This window comes from Muntiacus reevesi, chromosome 1 (genome assembly GCF_963930625.1).
Source record: "Muntiacus reevesi chromosome 1, mMunRee1.1, whole genome shotgun sequence".
Classification (NCBI taxonomy): Eukaryota; Metazoa; Chordata; class Mammalia; order Artiodactyla; family Cervidae; genus Muntiacus; species Muntiacus reevesi.
This window is the reverse complement of record NC_089249.1, coordinates 216856496-216875675: the sequence shown is the minus strand read 5'-3', so window position 1 is coordinate 216875675 and position 19180 is coordinate 216856496. Positions and strand designations below refer to the sequence as shown.

General features: G+C 51.2%; 1 protein-coding gene across 10 annotated transcripts in view; it reads left to right on the top strand.

The window, feature by feature from the left end:
* Positions 1-15437, top strand: part of FAM193B (family with sequence similarity 193 member B) — a 30857-nt gene extending 15420 nt beyond the window's left edge. For 6 of the 10 annotated variants that reach the window (XM_065918296.1, XM_065918298.1, XM_065918301.1 and 3 more), the window contains 7 exons: positions 1074-1461; positions 3829-4030; positions 4945-5184; positions 11192-12212; positions 12363-12438; positions 13175-13272; positions 15048-15437. In XM_065918296.1, coding sequence (XP_065774368.1) covers positions 1074-1461; positions 3829-4030; positions 4945-5184; positions 11192-12212; positions 12363-12438; positions 13175-13271 — 2024 coding nt within the window. In that variant the 3' untranslated portion in view covers position 13272; positions 15048-15437. Of the gene's footprint in view, positions 1-3; positions 1462-3828; positions 4031-4298; positions 4317-4944; positions 5185-11191; positions 12213-12362; positions 12439-13174; positions 13273-15047 lie in introns of those variants that run through there. The other 4 variants (XM_065918304.1, XM_065918297.1, XM_065918303.1 and 1 more) reach the window with 4 other exon arrangements.
* The last annotated feature ends 3743 nt before the right edge of the window (positions 15438-19180 follow it).

Genomic DNA, 19180 nt, shown 5'->3' with positions numbered 1-19180 from the left:
AGAGAGCTTTCTCCATAAATGGAGAGAGTTGTGTTTTCCTAACCACACATTTGTTCAAACAAATCAGATCGGTTATTAAATAAAAGTGGAGCTCTTCTGGTGGAAGCCAAGTAGGGAATCTAGCCCTTGACTATCTTGGTAGAAATCCTTTCCCCAAAACTCTGAACTTGAAAAATACTGCTGGCATTGGCTCTGATAACTTCCCATTGGATCCAAGAGGGGACCTGGTAAGCATTGGCTGAAGAGAAAGTAAAGTCTTCAAGGGCCTTGAAGGAATTAGGACTCAGATCACCTGACTGCTGCAGCAGCACGGAGGGCCTGGGTGTCTCCTCTTCTCTATCCAAGGGATGGACGCTTTTATAAAAGCACTGCCCTTCCATCTGCACGAGATTGGCAGTGTGAGCTGCATTGATTATTAGCCAGTTATGCAGCTGTGTAAGCCTTTTTTAGACCTTGGGATAATGCTTAGCAACCCAAAGAAAAAATCTTGAGTTATTGCTGTACTTTGTAAATATGAATTACTGTCTACTTTTAAATGGAGGACCCAAGTTCTTCAAAGGGATGCTACCCCCAGAATTGTGAGTGGAGCAATACATAATTCTAGTTACTTTGGTGCATGAATCAGTGAGACTCATCAAAGTGCTTTCCCACTTGTCCTCTGAAATTTGGGGCCACCCAAAAGTCTGGCATATCCTGGCTACCTTGATGCACGTGGCCCAGAAGCAGAGCCTTGTCAGACAGGTTCTACAAAAGCACTCAGAGATAGAACATACAACCCCTGTTTATGCCCAGCAGAGGTTTTATGACCTTGCATGGGGCTGGCCTTCCTGGTGCCTTCTCCCTCAGGCCTGGCCATCTTCAGCCTGTCCAACTGCTGCCTGCAGAGAAATCTCTCCAGCCCAAGGTACCGCTAGGCTTTTCCAAAAGCTCATGGGTCCACCATGGTGAGAGACTATGCCCAGGCATGTTGCCTCTGGTCACAGGAAGCAGGCTGCTGCAGCAGCGAGCCCTTGGGCCTCCTTCCCAGGATCTGGGCTCCCACTCTGACACCTCTCTCCCCCATCCGCCCACAGGTGAGGTTTTCCCCATCTCGGAGCACCACCGGCACTCAGACCTCACTGCTCCACCTAACAGCCCCACCGGCCACCACCCCCAGCCAGCGCCGCTGATCCCATCTCACCCCGGATCCTTTGGCTCACCACCCCACCCGCACCTGCTGCCCACCACCCCAGCAGTGCATTTCCCTGCCCAGGTTTCAGAATGCCCTGTTGCCGTGGCTGCTGCCCCCCACACCCCAGGGCCATGTCAGAGCCCCCACCTTCCCTCCACCAGCATGCCGCTCCTGAAGATGCCTCCTCCATTCTCGGGTTGCAGCCACCCCTGTAGTGGTCACTGCAGCGGGCACTGCAGCGGGCCCCTCCTCCCACCACCCAGCTCTCAGCAGCTCCCTAGCACGCACAGGTGAGTGGCACAAAGAGCAAACTCCCTGACAACTTAAAGAGTTTGGGGAAAACTTTGGGGTGAAAATTAAAGGGTATACTCTGTTTATGTTTTTTCTATAGTTTTTCCAGATATGAAAGAAATATGTTTGTTTGTTTTTTTAAAAACTTGGGGAAATTTATAAATGTATAAAAATTTTAAATACATAAAAAAAGAAAAAAATTCCTGGCAACCTAAAGATAAACTTTAGCACAACAGCATATTTTCTTTTTTTGATGTTTCTCTATATCCATAACAAAATGAGGTCCACATTCTGTATTATTTTCGTGTGGTTACTTTTTAACATTATTCCATCATCATTTCCCTAGTTAAAATTCTTCAAAAACTTTGTCAGTGGCCACATGTTTTATTATACAGCTGTGGCATAATTTATTTTATCATTACCTATTCCTGGATATTCAGGCATTTGCAGATTTTTTTGTAGACTGTAATAAGCATCCTTGCACCTAAATGTCAGGAGTTCTGTCCTTAAAGTAGATTCCTAGAATTAACTCTTAAGTACTGAGAAAGTTTGTTTTAATATATATTTGAAAGATACAGTTTTTTGGAGAAGATCTGTCTTTTTATAAATCAGTTGTGTGTTGATGATGTGTTTCTATTTGCCCACTCTAAAATCCCACCACCCCGATACAGCACTCCTAGCAATGTTCTTTTGAGTAGCTTTCCCGTGTGGTAGTGGTGGTGTCTGTGTGGTTTTTCGTCGTCCAGTTTCACTTAGCGCTGTTAGGTTCCCACATGGCTTCTGAACCTCAGCTTTAAAGGCTGGGAAATTCTTTGCTCTTCTCCAGTTGCTGAACATTTAGGTCATCCCAACATTTTAACATTATAAATAATGTCTCTTAACGATGTCTTTGCCTAAAGCTTTTCACTCTTTGGGATTTTTCTCCTTGCAATAGATCTCTCAGGGTGAAAAAAGTTCTCAGTTTAAAAGATATGAGGGATTTTTTGCTTTTATTTTGTTGAGAAGGGCTCTTAATACATATTGATAAATTGCTTTCCAAAGGGGTCTCCAAATTGATGTAACCACCAGTATTAAAGCACTAGGAATTTTTAACTGTGCTAATATAGTAGATGAATAATGGTCAGTTGGGGTTAAGCTTCTCTAAGCACTTTTTTATTTTGCACCACCCAATATGCAGGATCTTAGTTCCCAACCTGGGATTGAATCCGTGCCCCCTGTAGTGGAAGTGTGAAGTCTTAACCACTGGGCCACCAGGAAAAGTCCTCTAAGCATTTTGATAGTGATTCCTGCCCCAGGGAACCTCCTTGGCTGCTCCTTGCCCCACCCTTCCTCCTGGCTCCCTCTGGCTTCAGCCCTGGAGCAATCCCACTGCTGATGGCCAACCCAGGACTCTGACTCTTCTAGCGTGAATTCTGGGACCTTTCAGACCTGTCTCTTCCTTACCCTGGGAAATTAGTCCATATTACAGGATGCTTCCTGAAATCCAAAGGCAGAGCAGTGCAGTGGGAGGGTAAGTCCTAGCTGCTCCTTGGGCAAAACAGTGAAGCATCCTGAGCCTCAGTCTCCTGTTGCAGCCTGGGGATGGCAAAACATGTTTTGCAGGATTTGGGGGATTGTTAGAAATAATTTGCTGTATACAATACCTGGCACAAACAGTAGCTCAAAATATGGCCCACAAGGCACATTTGCTTTCCTAACCTCAAGACACCATGGCTAAGGCAGCTCTGTGCAGTGGTGCGATCTCAATCAGAAGGACCTTTGAGCACGATCCACTGTCAGGGGCCCGGGTTCAATCCCTGGTCAGGAAACTAAGATCCCAGAAGCCACACGGTATGGCCAAAAACAAAACCATAGTGTCAGGGTGAGGGGAACCGTAGAGAATGAAAGGACATTGGCCTCCTTTAGATGTTCCAAGGAACCATCAGCCCACTAATCTGTTCAGACACCTACTTCCTGAGCACTTACTGTGTATAGGCTTGTGATGGTACACACTGGGACCCAAAAATAGAAGTGGCATAGTCCATATCTTCAGGGAATGCACACTCTGGTCTGGAAGACAGATGGGTAAACAGACCATCACTGTAGTGTGTGATAGAGGAATACTTGGTGTCCTCAGAATCCAGAAGGCTCACATGGTAGACAGGAGGGGAGGCACGGGGAACTTTCCAGAACAGTGCCATTGAGGGGGGCCCTGAGGAACAGCGAGGTTTGCCTTGTTCTTACAAAGGGCTCATTCTGTCTGTCTGCCTTGGTCTTTGTGGGATGAGGCAGATGAAGGTGATGGTGCAGCTGCTCCCCAGGCTCCTCACAGCGTGCTCCTGCCCTGCCTTTCCTCACCTTTGGGCCTGTCTTTTCTCCCAATTCAGCAGGGACCCTGGGTGCAAGGGGCACAAGTTTACCCACAGTGGCCTGACGTGCCAGCTTCCCCAGCCATGCGAGGCAGACGAGGGGCTGGGCGAGGAAGAGGACAGCAGCTCAGAGCGTAGCTCCTGCACCTCATCCTCCACCCACCAGCGAGATGGGAAGTTCTGTGACTGCTGCTACTGTGAGTTCTTCGGCCACAATGCGGTGAGTGAGCCTTCCCAGGCCCGAGCAGGCTGGGGGCCAGCCGAGGGGAGCCAGGGGAACACCTTGCTCTTCCCAGGGTCCCCCTTGCTCCTGGAGCTAATAATTGTGCTTGGACCCTGTGAGTCCTCACCAGTGTCCGCTTGCTAGATCCTCACGGCATATGGGTGAGGTAGAGATTTTTCAGCAGCTTGCTACCTTTGCTCTTCTCATGGTTTCTCTTAAGATTGACTTTTTTTCCTTAGGCAAAAAGAAAGGAAGTGGCAGAGGAAAGCTATGACTCTGATGAGTATGTATACGTAACGTGCGTAATCACAGAGAAGTGAAGACTTGTGCGTGAGGAAGGCAGTGGAGGCCAAGGCTCTCAGTCCTCAGTGTGGGAGCCAGCCATGGGACAGGCCGTGAGCACAGATGGCACCAGGAAGGAGGCTCAGAGCAGAGTACAGGCTGTCTCTGGACAGGGGGAGAAAGCAGTTCAGAAGTCTCATAAGGTGAAGAGGAAAGGGCTTCTGGCTAGGGGAGAGCATTTGAGGACAGAAGAAATTCAGACAGTTATGTTGCTGGTCACTTTTGAGCTAGAAGTTGTTATCCTCATTTTAGAGATGACAAAATCGAGGCTCACAAAGACTCAGTGAACCTGCCCAAGGTCATACAGCTTCCGAGTGACGAAGCCTGGGCTCAGACCTGCGCTCCTGGCTCCCAAGTCAGCGTGCTCGCAGCACTGCTGCATACCTCCCACTCCTCCGCCCCCTGCTGCCTTGGCTCCGAGCCTGGCTGAGGGTGAAGCCATTTGGCCTCTGTGGCTGTGGTAGAAAGAACAGTTGTCTTGCTTCTCACCACATGCTTGGTGCCCGCGGGTGGGAGTGCTCCGGGCTTCCCAGGCCCAGGGTGTAACGTCAGCACCTCCCCTCCCCCAGCCACCCGCTGCCCCGACGAGTCGGAATTATACCGAGATCCGAGAGAAGCTTCGCTCAAGGCTGACCAGGCGCAAAGAGGAGCTGCCCATGAAGGGGGGCGCCCTGGGCGGGATCCCTGGGGAGCCCGCCGTGGACCATCGAGATGTGGATGAGCTGCTGGAATTCATCAACAGCACGGAGCCCAAAGTCCCCAACAGCGCCAGGGCTGCCAAGCGGGCCCGGCACAAGCTGAAAAAGAAGGTGGGTGTAGGGGGAGCACAGCTCTACCACCTCTTTTCCCCCGAGGAATCCCTCACCCCCAACCCCCAGGACTTCTCAGGCATGAATAGTACTGGCTGCCAAAGGCCTTGGCAGGGCTCTCTTCTCTGAGAAGGTCTGAATGAGTTTGGGAGGCATCGGGGTAAGGGAGCCAGGGGACCAGTGGTTGGAGGAAAAACAAGTCCTGGCGTCAGAAGCCGCTTGCTGGATTCCTCAAATCTTAGGACTTGCTTCAGTCAGTCAGTCATATGTTCATTCAGCAAACACTTCTGCAAATACTTGGAGCCAAGTATGATGCAGTTAGGTTCTTACCCTAGAAAAGCTTGGTCCAGTGGAGAAACAGCACTGGACAAGCACATTAGTGCAACAAGTGCTGGGGTGAGCGAAGCCCCCATCCCGCCTGCGGCACTGGAAGCGGCTGGACCCCCAGGCTGCCTGGCGAGCCGAGTTGTAGAGAGTGAGTACAGATTCATCAGGAGGACCCTCCTGGCAACGGGCATAACACATCCACAGCAGTTTTTGAAGTCAGAGCTCACACCCAGGAGAAGGCAGACAAATAGAGGTGAGGGAATGGTACTGCTCAAGAGCTCTGACTCGATCCTACAGCTGAGGGGGTTCACAGAAGGGCTTTAATCACACAATGCACTCACCAGATGTGCTTCCCAAGATGACTGTGTAGCAATATGGAAGGTAGCCTGAAGGAGTGATACTCCGGGCCAGAGAACCAAGAGCCAGGGGAGGGGTGATCGGTAATGGGCCTGGAGCAGTTTTCAGAGGAGGCAGGTGATCTCTTGATTACAGGACAAGGAGATGATAGAGTCAGGGATACCTCTAGGTGTTTGCCAGGGTGGTTGGCAGGATGGCAGACCTTACTGAGCACAGGTGGAATTGGCAGAAGACGGAATCAGTTGGGGCACAGTGACTCGGAGATTCTCATGAGAGGTCCGAGTGGAGATGGCGATGTGGGGCTGGGAGTTGCTGGCATGGAGATGTAATTGAAGCCATGGGAATGACCCATCCTGAGGACTGAGTGAACTCCTCCCAGAAGGCCGAGGACAGAACCAGGGGAACTGTTCCCGGCAGCCCTGCCACCAGGCAAGCAGCAGAGCTTGATGGCTCGTCCCCTGCCACCTCGTTACCTCTTAGCCTGCCTGCCCCCAACTGTGTCTGCACAGTTCCACACTCAGGAGCTCAGCAGCTGAGAGAATGGGTTTGACAGCCAGCTAGCTCCAGGTCCTGGGTGGTCAAACAGCCCTGGTGCTCTGGAAAACAGTAGTGCTTCTCCATCTTTTTCCAGCCCAAATGACAAATCAGGACCCCTTCCCTGCACCCTGAAGTAGTAAACCAAAGGGTCTCACCACTGCCTTCAGAAAATGGTCGGCATTTGTTGTCTCCCTGCCAGCATTGCCTGGCCAGGAGTGTGCAGTGGGCAGAAGTGGTCTCTCTGGCCTTTCCTGACCTCCCAAGGCTGTGGTTCCCAGTTAGGTCCCAGGGAACACACTCACAGTTCCCAGGCCTGGTATGTTTTTCATAAATTTCTGCCTGGATATCCTTTCTCCTCAACCTCTGCCCCCTCATTTTCCTCCTAAAAACCTCCTCCCAAGCCCAGTTCAGATGTTTCCTCCTTCGCAGTCTTCCTCGGGTGACATCCACTGTGCTGTGGCTGCATCTCGCACATCTCTCTAGTCTGCCATTTATCATTCTCTATTCGCAGTTCAGAAACTGCCTGCACACTCCCATCTGCCCCACCCAGTACAGAGGCCAGGATACAACACAGAGTAGGTAGTTCTGATGTCCTGTAACTAGCGATCATGGTCATTATCTGTTTATACATCAGCCTCCTCCACAGTACCCCTCCGTCACCTCCCAGACTTAACTACAATCCACCAAAAACACAGCTTCCACCACGAAAGCCATCTACCTACTACCCACCTGAGGAGACAGATAAAGCTGGGTATTTTTCTGTCCCTTCATACCATTTCCGGACCCTGACTCTTTAACGTCCTAACCCTTGCTCCTTTGAAACCGACCCTGCGTCTGTCATCTGTAACCTCCCATCACTACTCCTCTTCATCCACTGAAGACTGTTACCTGTCTTCCTTTTCTCAGACCAGTTGAGATCCCTTGAGTATCATTCATTCACTCTCCTACCAATCCTCTCAATTCCTCATTGTCCTTCCATTATACCCACTTAGAAAAACCACAGTCCTGGCTTCAGCCCGAGCCTGCCTCTCTCCTACACCTTGAGGAAGGTGCTAGATTGAATCTGTCTTTGGCACCCTGGCCAAGTGGTCTCCCACCTGCCTGAGCCCCCACTTTGCTGTTCTCTAGTCTTCCGACTCCTCATCATTTCCATTCACCCCAGCCCCTTTGTTAGACCTCCATTCTGCTCCAGCTGCCAGACTCTCCCCACTCCCACCTTACTTTTTGGCAGATAACTCACTTCCTGTTTCAACAAGGATTAAAAACCAGTGGAGAGGCACTGTCCTGCAGAGTTCCTTCTTGCATGAAGGAGGAGTTAGTCCTTTTCCTACCTAAAGCCTGTGCTGTCCTTCCTGCCTCCTCAGTCTAATACCACTTCCTGCTGCGTGGCTCCAGCCTCTCACTGTGCCCAGTACTCTGTTTTTTGAAAGCAAACTTGTCATTTGAGTATACAGCCTCTCTTAACCACCCTGGTCTCGTTCCTGACCACACAAAAACGTCATCTGCATTTACTCCTGTCAGCTCACTATAGATTGTCTTCTACCTCCACTCCTCCATAGAGCCACTAGTGACTTCTTTGTTGCCAAATAATTTTCTCCTGTTCCATCTTCTTTTCTGCTAGGCAGCATCTTACCCTTTGTTCTCTTTTTCAAACACTGTTTTCTTTGGCCCCTCCAACCTCATTCAAGTGGGGGCAGGGAAGGGGAAAGGGGAGGCCACATTCTCTACATTTCTCACTTCCTCTCTGCCCTCTGTCCTGTCTCCTTTGTGAGCACCTCTTCCTCTGCCTAGCCCTCCCCCTTCAAGACAGCTGCCTGGGAGAGAGCCATCTAGATAGTGTTTCCTCCCAGGTCATTATGTCTCCCTGTTTCCCCCTGTGCTTCACAGTAACATATCCTACCACTGGTGGGTACCTCCTCACAGACATTCTACAGGTACCCAAACTCAGCGTATCCCAAACTGAGCTTGTCACCTTTCTCCAAAAGAGCCCACTCTTGCTTCTCCGTTGTCTGTCTAGTTAATAGCACCACCATTCACCCAGTTGCCTCAACCAGAACCCCAGATGCCATCTGGGGAGGACCACATCATGGTGATGGAGAGCAGCAGGCCTTGCAACTGAACCAGTTTGAAACCCGGCTCTGCTGTACTTGCTGTATGACCTTGGGCAAATCACTTAACCTCTAAGCCTCAGTTTCTTCCTCCATAAAATGAGAATAACGTAGAACCTAATTCATGGCTTTCGCAAGAATGAAATGGAGTGATGCATAGAAAGGTTGGGCAGAGTGAACAGAGTAGTTGCTGCAGAAATAGTAGTGATGGTTGATGATGTTTTCACATCTCATCTTGTTCTCTCCCCCACCCGTCACCGAACAGTCCTGGCCATGTGACACCCTCCAGTAGCTCACACCATCCACTTCTTTCCACCCTACTGGCACTGTTTAAAAAGCCTTCAGTGACTGAACATTGCCTATAGGCACAAATCTAAGATCAAATATGGCCTGTGGGGCTCTTGAGGATCTAGCCCCTGCTTAGGTTGCCAACTTCATCTCTCAGTCTGCCCCTGTGGCTTTCCTGCCCACTCTACTCCACCCAAAAGAGATCTGTGCTCCAGCTGTCCTTCTAAGTATTTGCATTCCCTAAATATTCTGCATTTTCCCATTTCCCAGCCTTTCTTCTACTTTTTGTCTAGAATATGTTTGTCTCACACTTCCCAGGATAATCCCACTTAACCCTTCAGTGCTCAGTGAGATACTGCCTCCTCTGGGAAGCACCTCCTGATGGCCCAGTCTGGGTCCCCAGAGCACCCCGTGCTTTTTCCCCTGTTGCTTTTCACACTGTCACTCAGAATTAAACAGCCTGTTTGCACATCCATCTCCCTCAGCAGACTCAAGTCAGTGAACAGAGACTGTCTGTGCACAGCTGAGTTCCCAGAGCCCAGCCCAGTGCCTCATATAAGAGTCACAGGTCCAAAAAAAAAAAAAAAAAAAAGTCACAGGTCAAGAAATGATTGTCAAATGATACTTAAAAACATGAAGATCACCCCTGGGTATGCTGTCCTGACTCACCACTTAACTAGCATGTAATCTTAAGTCAAGTTTCCTCATCTATAAACTGAGGATAATGACAGTGAGGGCAGTTGTGGGAATTAAATGAGGCAACGTGGGAAGGTACCAGGCTTATGGTACATAGGAAAAATGTGTGGTTCCATGCTTTTTCCTTCTCTCATTACAAAATTATACACGATTCCACATCATTCCCTCTACACCAGTCGTTTCACACTTGTATAGCAGAAGTCCTTTCTGCAATTGAAACTGTCCTCAGGCCCTCAATTCCTAACAAATGAAAGCAGAGCTGTTCTGACATAGAGGAAGAGCAGAGTGAAGGACCTTCCGGTTCTTTGTCCATCGCCATGGCCTCAGCTCTGCCTGTAGCCTTGAACTCCATGGCTTACAGCTGCTCCAGACCTGAGTTCCTTTCTCACCTGAGCACCCCTGTGCCAGGGCACAGCCTGATTATTGCCCAGGGAAGGGGACGCACACCCACTGGGGTGTCCTCATGGTGACCTGTGACATATATAGGTTGGTTGCTTTTCTCCCAAATTGATAAATGGAGATCGTAAGGTTCAGGGAACATAAGTGATTTGTCCAAGGTCCCACAGTTGTGATCCTAGTCAGCTATAGAACCAGCCTGTTAAAAAGATGAGAGAATAAATGTATGCCCCCTGGGGCAGAGGGTCGCCCTCTTAAGTTGATATTGTGGTGGCAAGTCCTCTTCTCACATAACTTTTCCTGTTCCTCCTCCTCCATTCCCAAATCAGCTGTAAATAGGTGAGATAGTGAAGTCATCTGGCCCCTAGCACATCACTACCACCTCATTCCCATTGGCTTTTGAAAACTGTCTTCTCCTGTCTCCCTCTAAAGGCCTCCTCAACCTGCTGGTGCCTTGAGGCTGGGGCAGAGCTGGTGCCAGAGGTTAGGGGTGGGGTGACTCAGAGCCCACAGACTTGCTTTCACTCTCCCAATCTGACTGTCAATGCTGAGTGGCAGAGTCTAGCCTTCCTCAGCCTCCTGGTCCTCACCTGGGCAAAGGGGCTGCTTTTACCTCTTGTTGGGGGGCCTCTTGTCTGCCACTGGGCATGCTTTAGGTGTGCCTTTGATTCCTTGAGGCCAACTAAGCAGTGAGTGGCCTTCCTATGGGAACTTGGCCCTCTCCAATAGCACCCATAGGCAGCCTCAGGAGGGCACACACATTTCCCAGCCACCCAGAACAGTCTGATCTACCATGGTATCTCACAGCCCCACAGCTTCCTTCTTGGAAGACCTACATGTTGTCATGGCTTTTTTTCTCCTGCCACCTGCAGAATTGAAGAGAATGCCTCCATAATACTAATCTTCCTTACACATATTCCCACTTTGGTCTTCACTCCAGAATTACTGTCCCCATTTTGCAGATGAGTTCACTGCAACTCAGCAAGTGAGTGAATTGCTTAAGCTTATGCCTGGGAGGGAGATCCTGTAACCCATTTAGACCCTAGGACTGATTCTAGGGCCCTGGACAAACAAGATGTAAAAACCCTACCCTCTTTTGGTGTAAATGCCTCCATCCCCACACATGTACCTGTTGGATTGCATTTCATCCTTGTTACTGTAGGGTGAGCAGGCCAGGATTGCCAGGCCCTGCTTCTAGCCAGTTAGTGGCAAAGCTGGGCTGGAAGCAGACGTGTCGGGTGTCACACTGTGCCTGGCAGCTGCCAAGCCCCTGCTGAAACTGCCTCTTGTCTTGGCAGGAAAAGGAGAAGGCCCAGTTGGCAGCGGAAACTCTGAAGCAAGCAAATCGTAGTGTTTCTGGAAGCCGGGAGCCGAGGCCTGCCAGGGAGAGTCTTTTGGGGTGGCCCGATCGGGAGCTGGATCGGGTCAACAGCTTTCTGAACAGCCGTCTACAGGAGATCAAGAACACTGTCAAGGACTCCATCTGTGCCAGCTTCAGTATGTGTGAGCTCAGCGTGGACAGCAATGGCTTCTCTAAGGAAGGGGCCACTGAGCCAAAACCTCAGAGTCTAGCCCCCTCAAACCCCAGTGGCTCCTCAGAACAAAGGCCTGACATTAACCTTGACCTGTCCCCTTTGACTTTGGGCTCCCCTCAGAACCATATGTTGCAAGCTCCAGGAGAGCCAGCCCCACCATGGGCAGAAATGAGAAGTCCCCACCCACCATGGACAGAAGTGAAGGGCCCCCCTCCTGGCATCCCTGAGAATGGGCTAGTGAGGAGGCTCAACACCGTGCCCAACCTGTCCCGGATGATCTGGGTCAAGACACCCAAGCAAGGTAACCCTGGCTCTGAGGAGCCAAGCATAAAGGAGGCCCCTGGTTGCAAGCAGGAGCTGTCTGAGCCTGTGGCCTCAGGTGGGAAGCCACGGAAGGGCAGGAGACAGGGTAGTCAGGCCAAGAAGAACGAGGTGAGCCCAGCTTCCCAGCCCCCAGCCTGCCTTGAGACTCCCAGTGCCAAGGGCCAGGCCCCTAGCCCCAAGCAGCCAAGCAAGGCCCCAGAGCCTCCCAGAGTGGACAGCGGTGCTGAAGCTGGAGAAGGGAGCCAGGGGACCCGGCCAGGACCAGGCTGGGCTGACAGCCCCAAAGCTGACAAGGAGAAGGGCAGCTCCTGGCGAAACTGGCCAGGTGAAGCCAAGGCACGGCCTCTGGAGCAGGAGTCTGGACACCCCCCAGGCCCAGCAAGGCCGCAGAGCTTGCAACAGGGCAAGGGCCGCAGCCGCCGGAGCCGCAACAAGCAGGAGAAGTCCGCCGCCTCCTTGGGTGAGTGCACCAGGAACTGACTGACTGATCGGCCCCCACCCAGCCAGGCCACGGGGTGGAGGGCAGCCCTTACCTGTGAGCAGCAGTGCCCCAGGAGCATGACCCAGAGGCTGCTGTGAGCACTGAGCCCTCCTGGCTATGTCTTCCTAGACGATGTGTTCCTGCCCAAGGACATGGATGGGGTGGAGATGGATGAGACTGACCGGGAGGTGGAGTACTTCAAGAGGTAGGTGTGAGACTGCCTGCTCTCCCACTCACGGTGGACTCCAGCCCCTCTCCCTCACCCCAGGTAGGGACACAGGTAGCCAGGATGGATCATCTGGGAAGGTGCAAGGGACTGGGAGCAGGAGAGATGTCAGGCCCCAAGAACAAGGGCTTTCTCCAGTTTCATTCACCTGCATTTCTCTGCTCTTGCCTGGGTTGAGTTTTGGGGGCAGTCTTATCTAGGTTGGGGGAGAAAGCCATATACATACAACCCAGCGATAAGAGCTATTAAAGGAGTAAAGACATGGGGCTAGAGCCTAGGAATGGCCAAGCTGAAGGATGGGGTGGCCAGGGCAGCCCTTCCCAAAGAGGCGGTAACCAGACTGAAACCTGAGGAATAGGAATGAGTGCGCCAGGCAAAATGAAAAGGGTTTGAGGGCAAGAGAAGTACATCATCCTGGGAGGAACAGAAGGCATCCCAGTTTAGCTAGAGTAAAATCCAGGGTGAGGAGGCTGGCTGTATGCTAAGGCAGGTCACTCTCTTCACACACTGCCCCTTAGGCGTGTGGGTACCTCACCCGGGCAGCCCCTTACTGTTAGACCGAAACACCTGGGTCCGAGGGGTTTTACAGAGCTGACCTGGTTTCCCCAGTGGCCAGGGCTTACAGGTCTGGAAGCGGGTCCAGTGGGGAGAAGAGAGAACCTCCGGATTGTGCCCCCACCCCACCCCCTGCCTGGGCATCTCCCAAACCCAACAGGTTCTGTCTGGATTCTGCAAAGCAGACGCGTCAGAAAGTTGCTGTGAATTGGACCAACTTCAGCCTCAAGAAAACCACTCCCAGCACAGCTCAGTGAGGTATCGAGACCCCTCCAGTGTTTTGTGCACCCCTTCTTCCCTTGCTCTGCCACCTTTTGTGCCGCTGCCAGGCCGTTTCATGCTCTGGAGCACAGGGAGTTGGACTAGGTGCTTTGGCGGCCCCATCTCCTCTCCTGAGGGCCCTCCTGTCGGGCCCTTCCAACACTGCCATCCCCTGGGGTGTCGTTGCCAGGCCTCTAGCTTCCCTCACCAGCTGCCTGCCAAAGTGCCCAGGGGGCCATGGGCCTTAGAGGGCGGCCCCCACCCCTGACATTATCGGCCTCTGGGTTGAATCTCATTGGCCTGGCCTGGCTCCTCCATGCAGGATACCAAGGTGCTTCCCAGCTGAAGCCATGCAAAATGGACCCAGCCCCAAGGGAACAGTGAGAGGGCAGTCCCACTAGACCAAGACCTTGGAGGTCATTTAGGCGTAGAGGCTAGGTGGGCCCTCTTCCTCAAACAGGATGGGTTCCATGAGGAAACCGGTACTAAAGCTCCCTCCTGGAAGAAGAGCCTGGCCCCCAACTGGGCTCTGGTCTCCCCTCCCAGCCACCTGCATAGGTCTTTTTATCTGAAATATTGACATATCAGATGTTGTTCCAGGCTAAAAACAGAAAACTGAGAAGGCAGTGGGCTGGGAACCCCCAGGGCAGAAGAGAAGACTGACTGGTAGGCCTTGGTCCTAGGCTTGGGGCTTAATGGCTGTAGAGTGCCATAGTTCACCCTAAGATGTGTGCCCGTGGCCGGGCCTCTTCAGGCTGGCAAGCATACAGCTGCCTTTGAGGCAGTAGGGAGCTGGGGCAGGTGGGCTGAGCTCACCCCTTGTCTCTTTCTCCTTTTCCCAGTGCCAGGGCAGCAGACTTCTTGGACCCTTGACTGAGTCCCTGAGTCCCCTTTTGAGTCAGGATCCTTGACACTAGTCTCTGCTTCCCGGGGCAGCCTTCAGGGCTGGGCTCCCTGTAGGCTGGTCACGTTGGCACTAACCCAGGGTCAGGGCAGTCCTCGGGCTCGCCTCAGCTCCGCTGCTCTGTGGGCCTGGGCTCCCTGGTCCTTTGGCATGGTATGTCTGCGCCCCCCCCCCCCCCCCCCCGGAGCTGCTGCCAGGGTCAGGGTGCCATCCTGCCTTTCTTCACCACCTCCACAGGAGCCAGGGGCTACCAGAACCCCAGGCACCTTCATCTGTTGCCCCTTTTGAGAGAAAACAAGTCACACTGCCTCCCCCAGCCCAGTGCCCCTGTTACGTAGGAAACCTCATCCAGCCATCTTCTCTCTCTCCCTCTTGACTGGTCTCAAGACGGGGGTGCTCCCCACCAATAAATGCCCTCCAACTTTGACCTTCTCCACCCTTCTCGTAGCCTTGCTTGTGAGCCCCGAGTGTGTGAGGGAGCACTGCTGGTGCAGGCTGGGAGCCCAGCCTGGGCCAGGCACCTGGAGCCTGAGGCGGGAGTCAGAGCACAGGTGACCTCTCCACGGTCAATGGGAGAGGCCGGGCTCTTCCTCCACCCTCGCCTACAGGAGGGGGCTCTGTGTTCCTCTAGTGTTGTCCTCAAGTTCTTGAGATTTAGGATGATGTTCAATGGGGCGGGGGTTCTGTCTTAACCTTCGTCCTCTGCTGGAGGTGATGGGGAAAGTCTGTTCACTGTTTTCAGCCCAGCGGACAGAAATAGCAGGCAACTGTTCCTGCCTCCATGGGGACCTGTGGAGACTCGGAGCCAGCACAGGGAGGCTGCCTTGGGGCCATTTCTCACCATGTGGCCATACTCTTTTTTTCTCAGCCCCTGCCAGAACCAGCTTCTTAAGGGTGTCCTGAGACCCCAACTGCCAGCCGAAGGTCTACAGTTTTCTCCATCACATCCCCACCTACCTGCCCAAGACCCCACTACCCGCTCCACCATCCTGGACCAACCAAAAGCTGAATAGATGCTGTTCATGCTGGGGCCCCTCAGGACCTCCGCAGAGCCGCTTCCTGGTGCTACGCAGCCCCCACACTCAGAGCCCGGGGGCTGGGCTGGCCTGTGGGCTTGGGGGCTGATGGTACTGCTGGCCCAACACTGCTCTTTTTGTGTTTGGTTGTTTTGTTTTTGTTTTACTTGTTTTTCAATTCTTTACTTTTGATACTGTGAAAATCTTTCCTGCCGAAAGATAAAGCAACATTTGGACACAGAGTCGGTGTGTTGATTGATGGTTTACTCATCTGGGTGGGGCGTGAGGGTGAAGGATGTACTCCGAGGCATTGTAGTCTGCCTTAGTCATTAACCTTCCTGAGCACATGCTGCTGCAAGAGGTTGGCATCGATTCCACTTAATTCTGTCAGCAATGCTAAGTGGAACTATTAGCCCATTTTATGGATGACGAATTAAAGCCAAGACAGCAAAGAGACTCCACTGAGCTCAGTTTGGCCAACTAGGATCCCAGGTGGTGCAGTGGTAAAGACTCTGCCTGCCGATGCAGGAGATGCAAGAGACTCAGGTTCGATCCCTGGGTCAGGAAGATCCCTGGAGTAGGAAGTGGCAACCTGCTCCAGTATTATTTTTTTTAATCGAAGGATAATTGCTTTACAGACTTTTGTTGTTTTCTGTCAAACATCAACATGATCCAGCATTCTATAACTGGAAAATTCCATGGATAGAGGAGCCTGGTGGGTTACGGTCCATTGGGTCTCAAAGAGTCAGACATGACAGCACACACACACAGGATTAAAGCGTAGGTCTGTATGACAGTAGCATCTGTGCCATGTCCTCCTGTTAACAGGACGCCAGTGTGGAAACCCGGAGCAACCCCTTCCCCACACTGTGTCTCAGTTTCCCTGCCTCCAAGACGGCTGAGTTGGAGGGGTAGAACTTGGCCTCTGTGCAGCTGATGCGAGAAGCTATCAGGAAGTCTTGAGGCCTTTGTGGATTGTGTGTGTACCTATAGCCTAGATGACAAGTTGTCAGGGAAAGTGGGTAAAAGTAAAGGTGGAGTTTTATAAGTTGGATCTGAGTTTACAGTGGGCATGGATGTGTTGCCAAAGTACTTGAGTGTTAAGAATGAACTCTTGTGTAAAGCAAACTACCTCATCCCCTGCTCCCCACCACAGATCTTGTTTGTGAATTCAGATTTTAATGTAACAGTTTTGCCAGAAATGCCTCACACACACTTTTGTCCCAAATCCTCACCTCCAATGCTATTTTCTCTGCTAGAGCAGCTCTTCTTAGCTTGTGCTCATGCAGGGATTGACAACGGCAGCAGCTACACCTTCGCTAACAGGTCTTTGTGGAGTGTTGGGACCAGGATCCAAAACCACTCCCTCCTTCCCCACCAGGTTGAACCCTTTCCCACCCCGCAACACACACACACACTGGGCTAGCAGTACCACTTCTTCCAAAGAGGTGAAACAGCATTGACCACAGGCTCACAACTCTTGATCCCTTGGCCAATCCTCAAGGAAGTGTGGCCACTTTTCTCTGAAAACTTTCTCTGTATATTTATTACCTGTGCTTCTCGCCTTCAACTCTTACACTGGGATCCTGCTCAGCAATTGAATTGTCACAGCTATGAAAAATTCTGCTTCATCTGCAGAGTTGCAGATCTGATCAAGCAGCTGCTTTACCCACAGAAAGTGAAAGTCACTCAGTCATTTCCGACTCTTTCTGACCCCATGGACTATACAGTCCATTCCGACCCCATGGACTATACAGTCCATGGAATTCTCCAGGCCAGAATACTGGAGTGGGTAGCCTTTCCCTTCTCCAGGGGATCTTCCCAACCAGGTCTCCCACATTGCAGGCAGATCCTTTACCAGCTGAGCCACAAGGGAAGCCCAAGAATACCAGAGTGGGTAGCCTGTCCTCCACCGGATCTTCCCGACTCAGGAATTGAACCGGTGTCTCCTGCATTGCAGGTAGACTCTTTACCAACCTGCATTGCAGGTAGCTATCAGAGAAGCCCTTTCCCACAGAAAAAGAGCTCTATGAATGGTGTTCAGGGTTGTTCAAGTCTGGCTCCTGCCTCTGGCACACTCCAGCCACACCTGATGACCTGTCTCCAGCTAGGTCTGGCACCCTCAGGGCTCCTTTTGCTCACTTGTTTCCCTCTTCCAAAATAACACTTTCTTACGAATACCACCTAATCCTTCACATTCCAGCTGAGAAACCACTTTTTTACAGTTTACCCTGTGTGTGTTAGTTGCTCAGTCGTGTCCAACTCTGCGACCCCATGGACTGTAGCCTGACAGGTTCTTCTGTTATTCTCCAGGCAAGAATACTGGAGTGGGTTGCCATTTCCTTGCCTTTATGCTAATTCCAAAAGGGATACTTTGTGTGTCTTAGGAGAGTTCTTAAACTCAAGATCAGTTATCTATCTCCACCTAATCTCTTTTGGGCTTAGATGGTAAAGAATCTGCCTGTAATACAGGAGACCCGGGCTCAATCCCTGGGTCGGGAAGTTCCCCGAAGAAAATGGCAACCCACTCCATATTCTTGCCTGGAGAATTGCACAGACAGAGGAGCGTGGAGGGTTACAGCCCATGATATTGCAAAGAGGCAGATATGACTGAGTGACTAACATGTTCTCACTGCACAATGTCCAGTACACACTCTTATCATAGAAAGGAAGAAAAAAACAGCACTAACCTATCCTCTTTAAAAGTTGAAATTATCCTGACAGTCAGCCCTGGATGATTATCCCATCCTACACAGGCCACGTCTCTTTGTTCACTAAGAAACTTGGGCATGGCCAGAACTTGACCCCTGCTAGACTCTCTATCTAGTTGAATGGTTATCAGGCCTGAGTGGTCTGGCTGTCCAGACAGGGCACCTTTCTTTTTGTTTTTAAACTCATGTATGCAGAGTACATCATGAGAAGCGCTGGGCTGGAAGAAGCACAAGCTGAATCAAAATTGCCAGGAGAAATATTAGTAACCTCAGATATGCAGATGACACCACCCTTATGGCAGAGAGTGAAGAGGAACTAAAAAGCCGCTTGATGAAAGTGAAAGAGGAGAGTGAAAAAGTTGGTTTAAAGCTTAACATTCAGAAAACTAAGATCATGGCATCTGGTCCCATCACCTCATGGGAAATAGATGGGGAAACAGTGGAAACAGTGTCAGACTATTTTTTTGGGCTCCAAAATCACTGCGGATGGTGACTGCAGCCATGAAATTAAAATACGCTTACTCCTTGGAAGGAAAGTTACGACCAACCTAGATAGCATATTAAAAAGCAGAGACATTACTTTGCCAACAAAGGTCTGTCTGGTCAAGGCTGTGGTTTTTCCAGTGGTCATGTATGGATGTGAGAGTTGGACTGTGAAGAAAGCTGAGCGCCGAAAAATTGATGCTTTTGAACTGTGGTGTTGGAGAAGACTCTTGAGAGTCCCTTGGACTTCAAGGAGATCCAACCAGTCCATCCTAAAGGAGATCAGTACTGGGTGTTCGTTGGAAGGACTGATGCTGAAGCTGAAACTCCAATACTTTGACCACCTGATGCAAAGAGTTGACTCACTGGAAAAGATCCTGATGCTGGGAGGGATTGGGGGCAGGAGGAGAAGGGGACGACAGAGGATGAGATGGCTGGATGGCATCACCGACTCGGTGGGCATGAGTTTGAGTAAACTCCGGGAGTTGGTGATGGACAGGGAGGCCTGGCGTGCTGCGATTCATGGGGTCGCAAAGAGTCGGACACGACTGAGCGACTGAACTGAACTGAACTGACTGAGACCCTCTATCAGGAAGCTTCTCCCTCTCCTGCTCTCCCAGCAGCTCTGAGATTCCTTACTTCCCTATAACTTCAGATCCAGGTCTCCTCAAAGTCTTCTTTGGTTCCCCAGTTACTCTAGCAGCTCTATTATGGCATTTAGAATGAAAACCGTTTGCGTCCATAGTTTAAAACCACAGGCATCATTTTGTTTATCCCTCGCCACTCTGAAC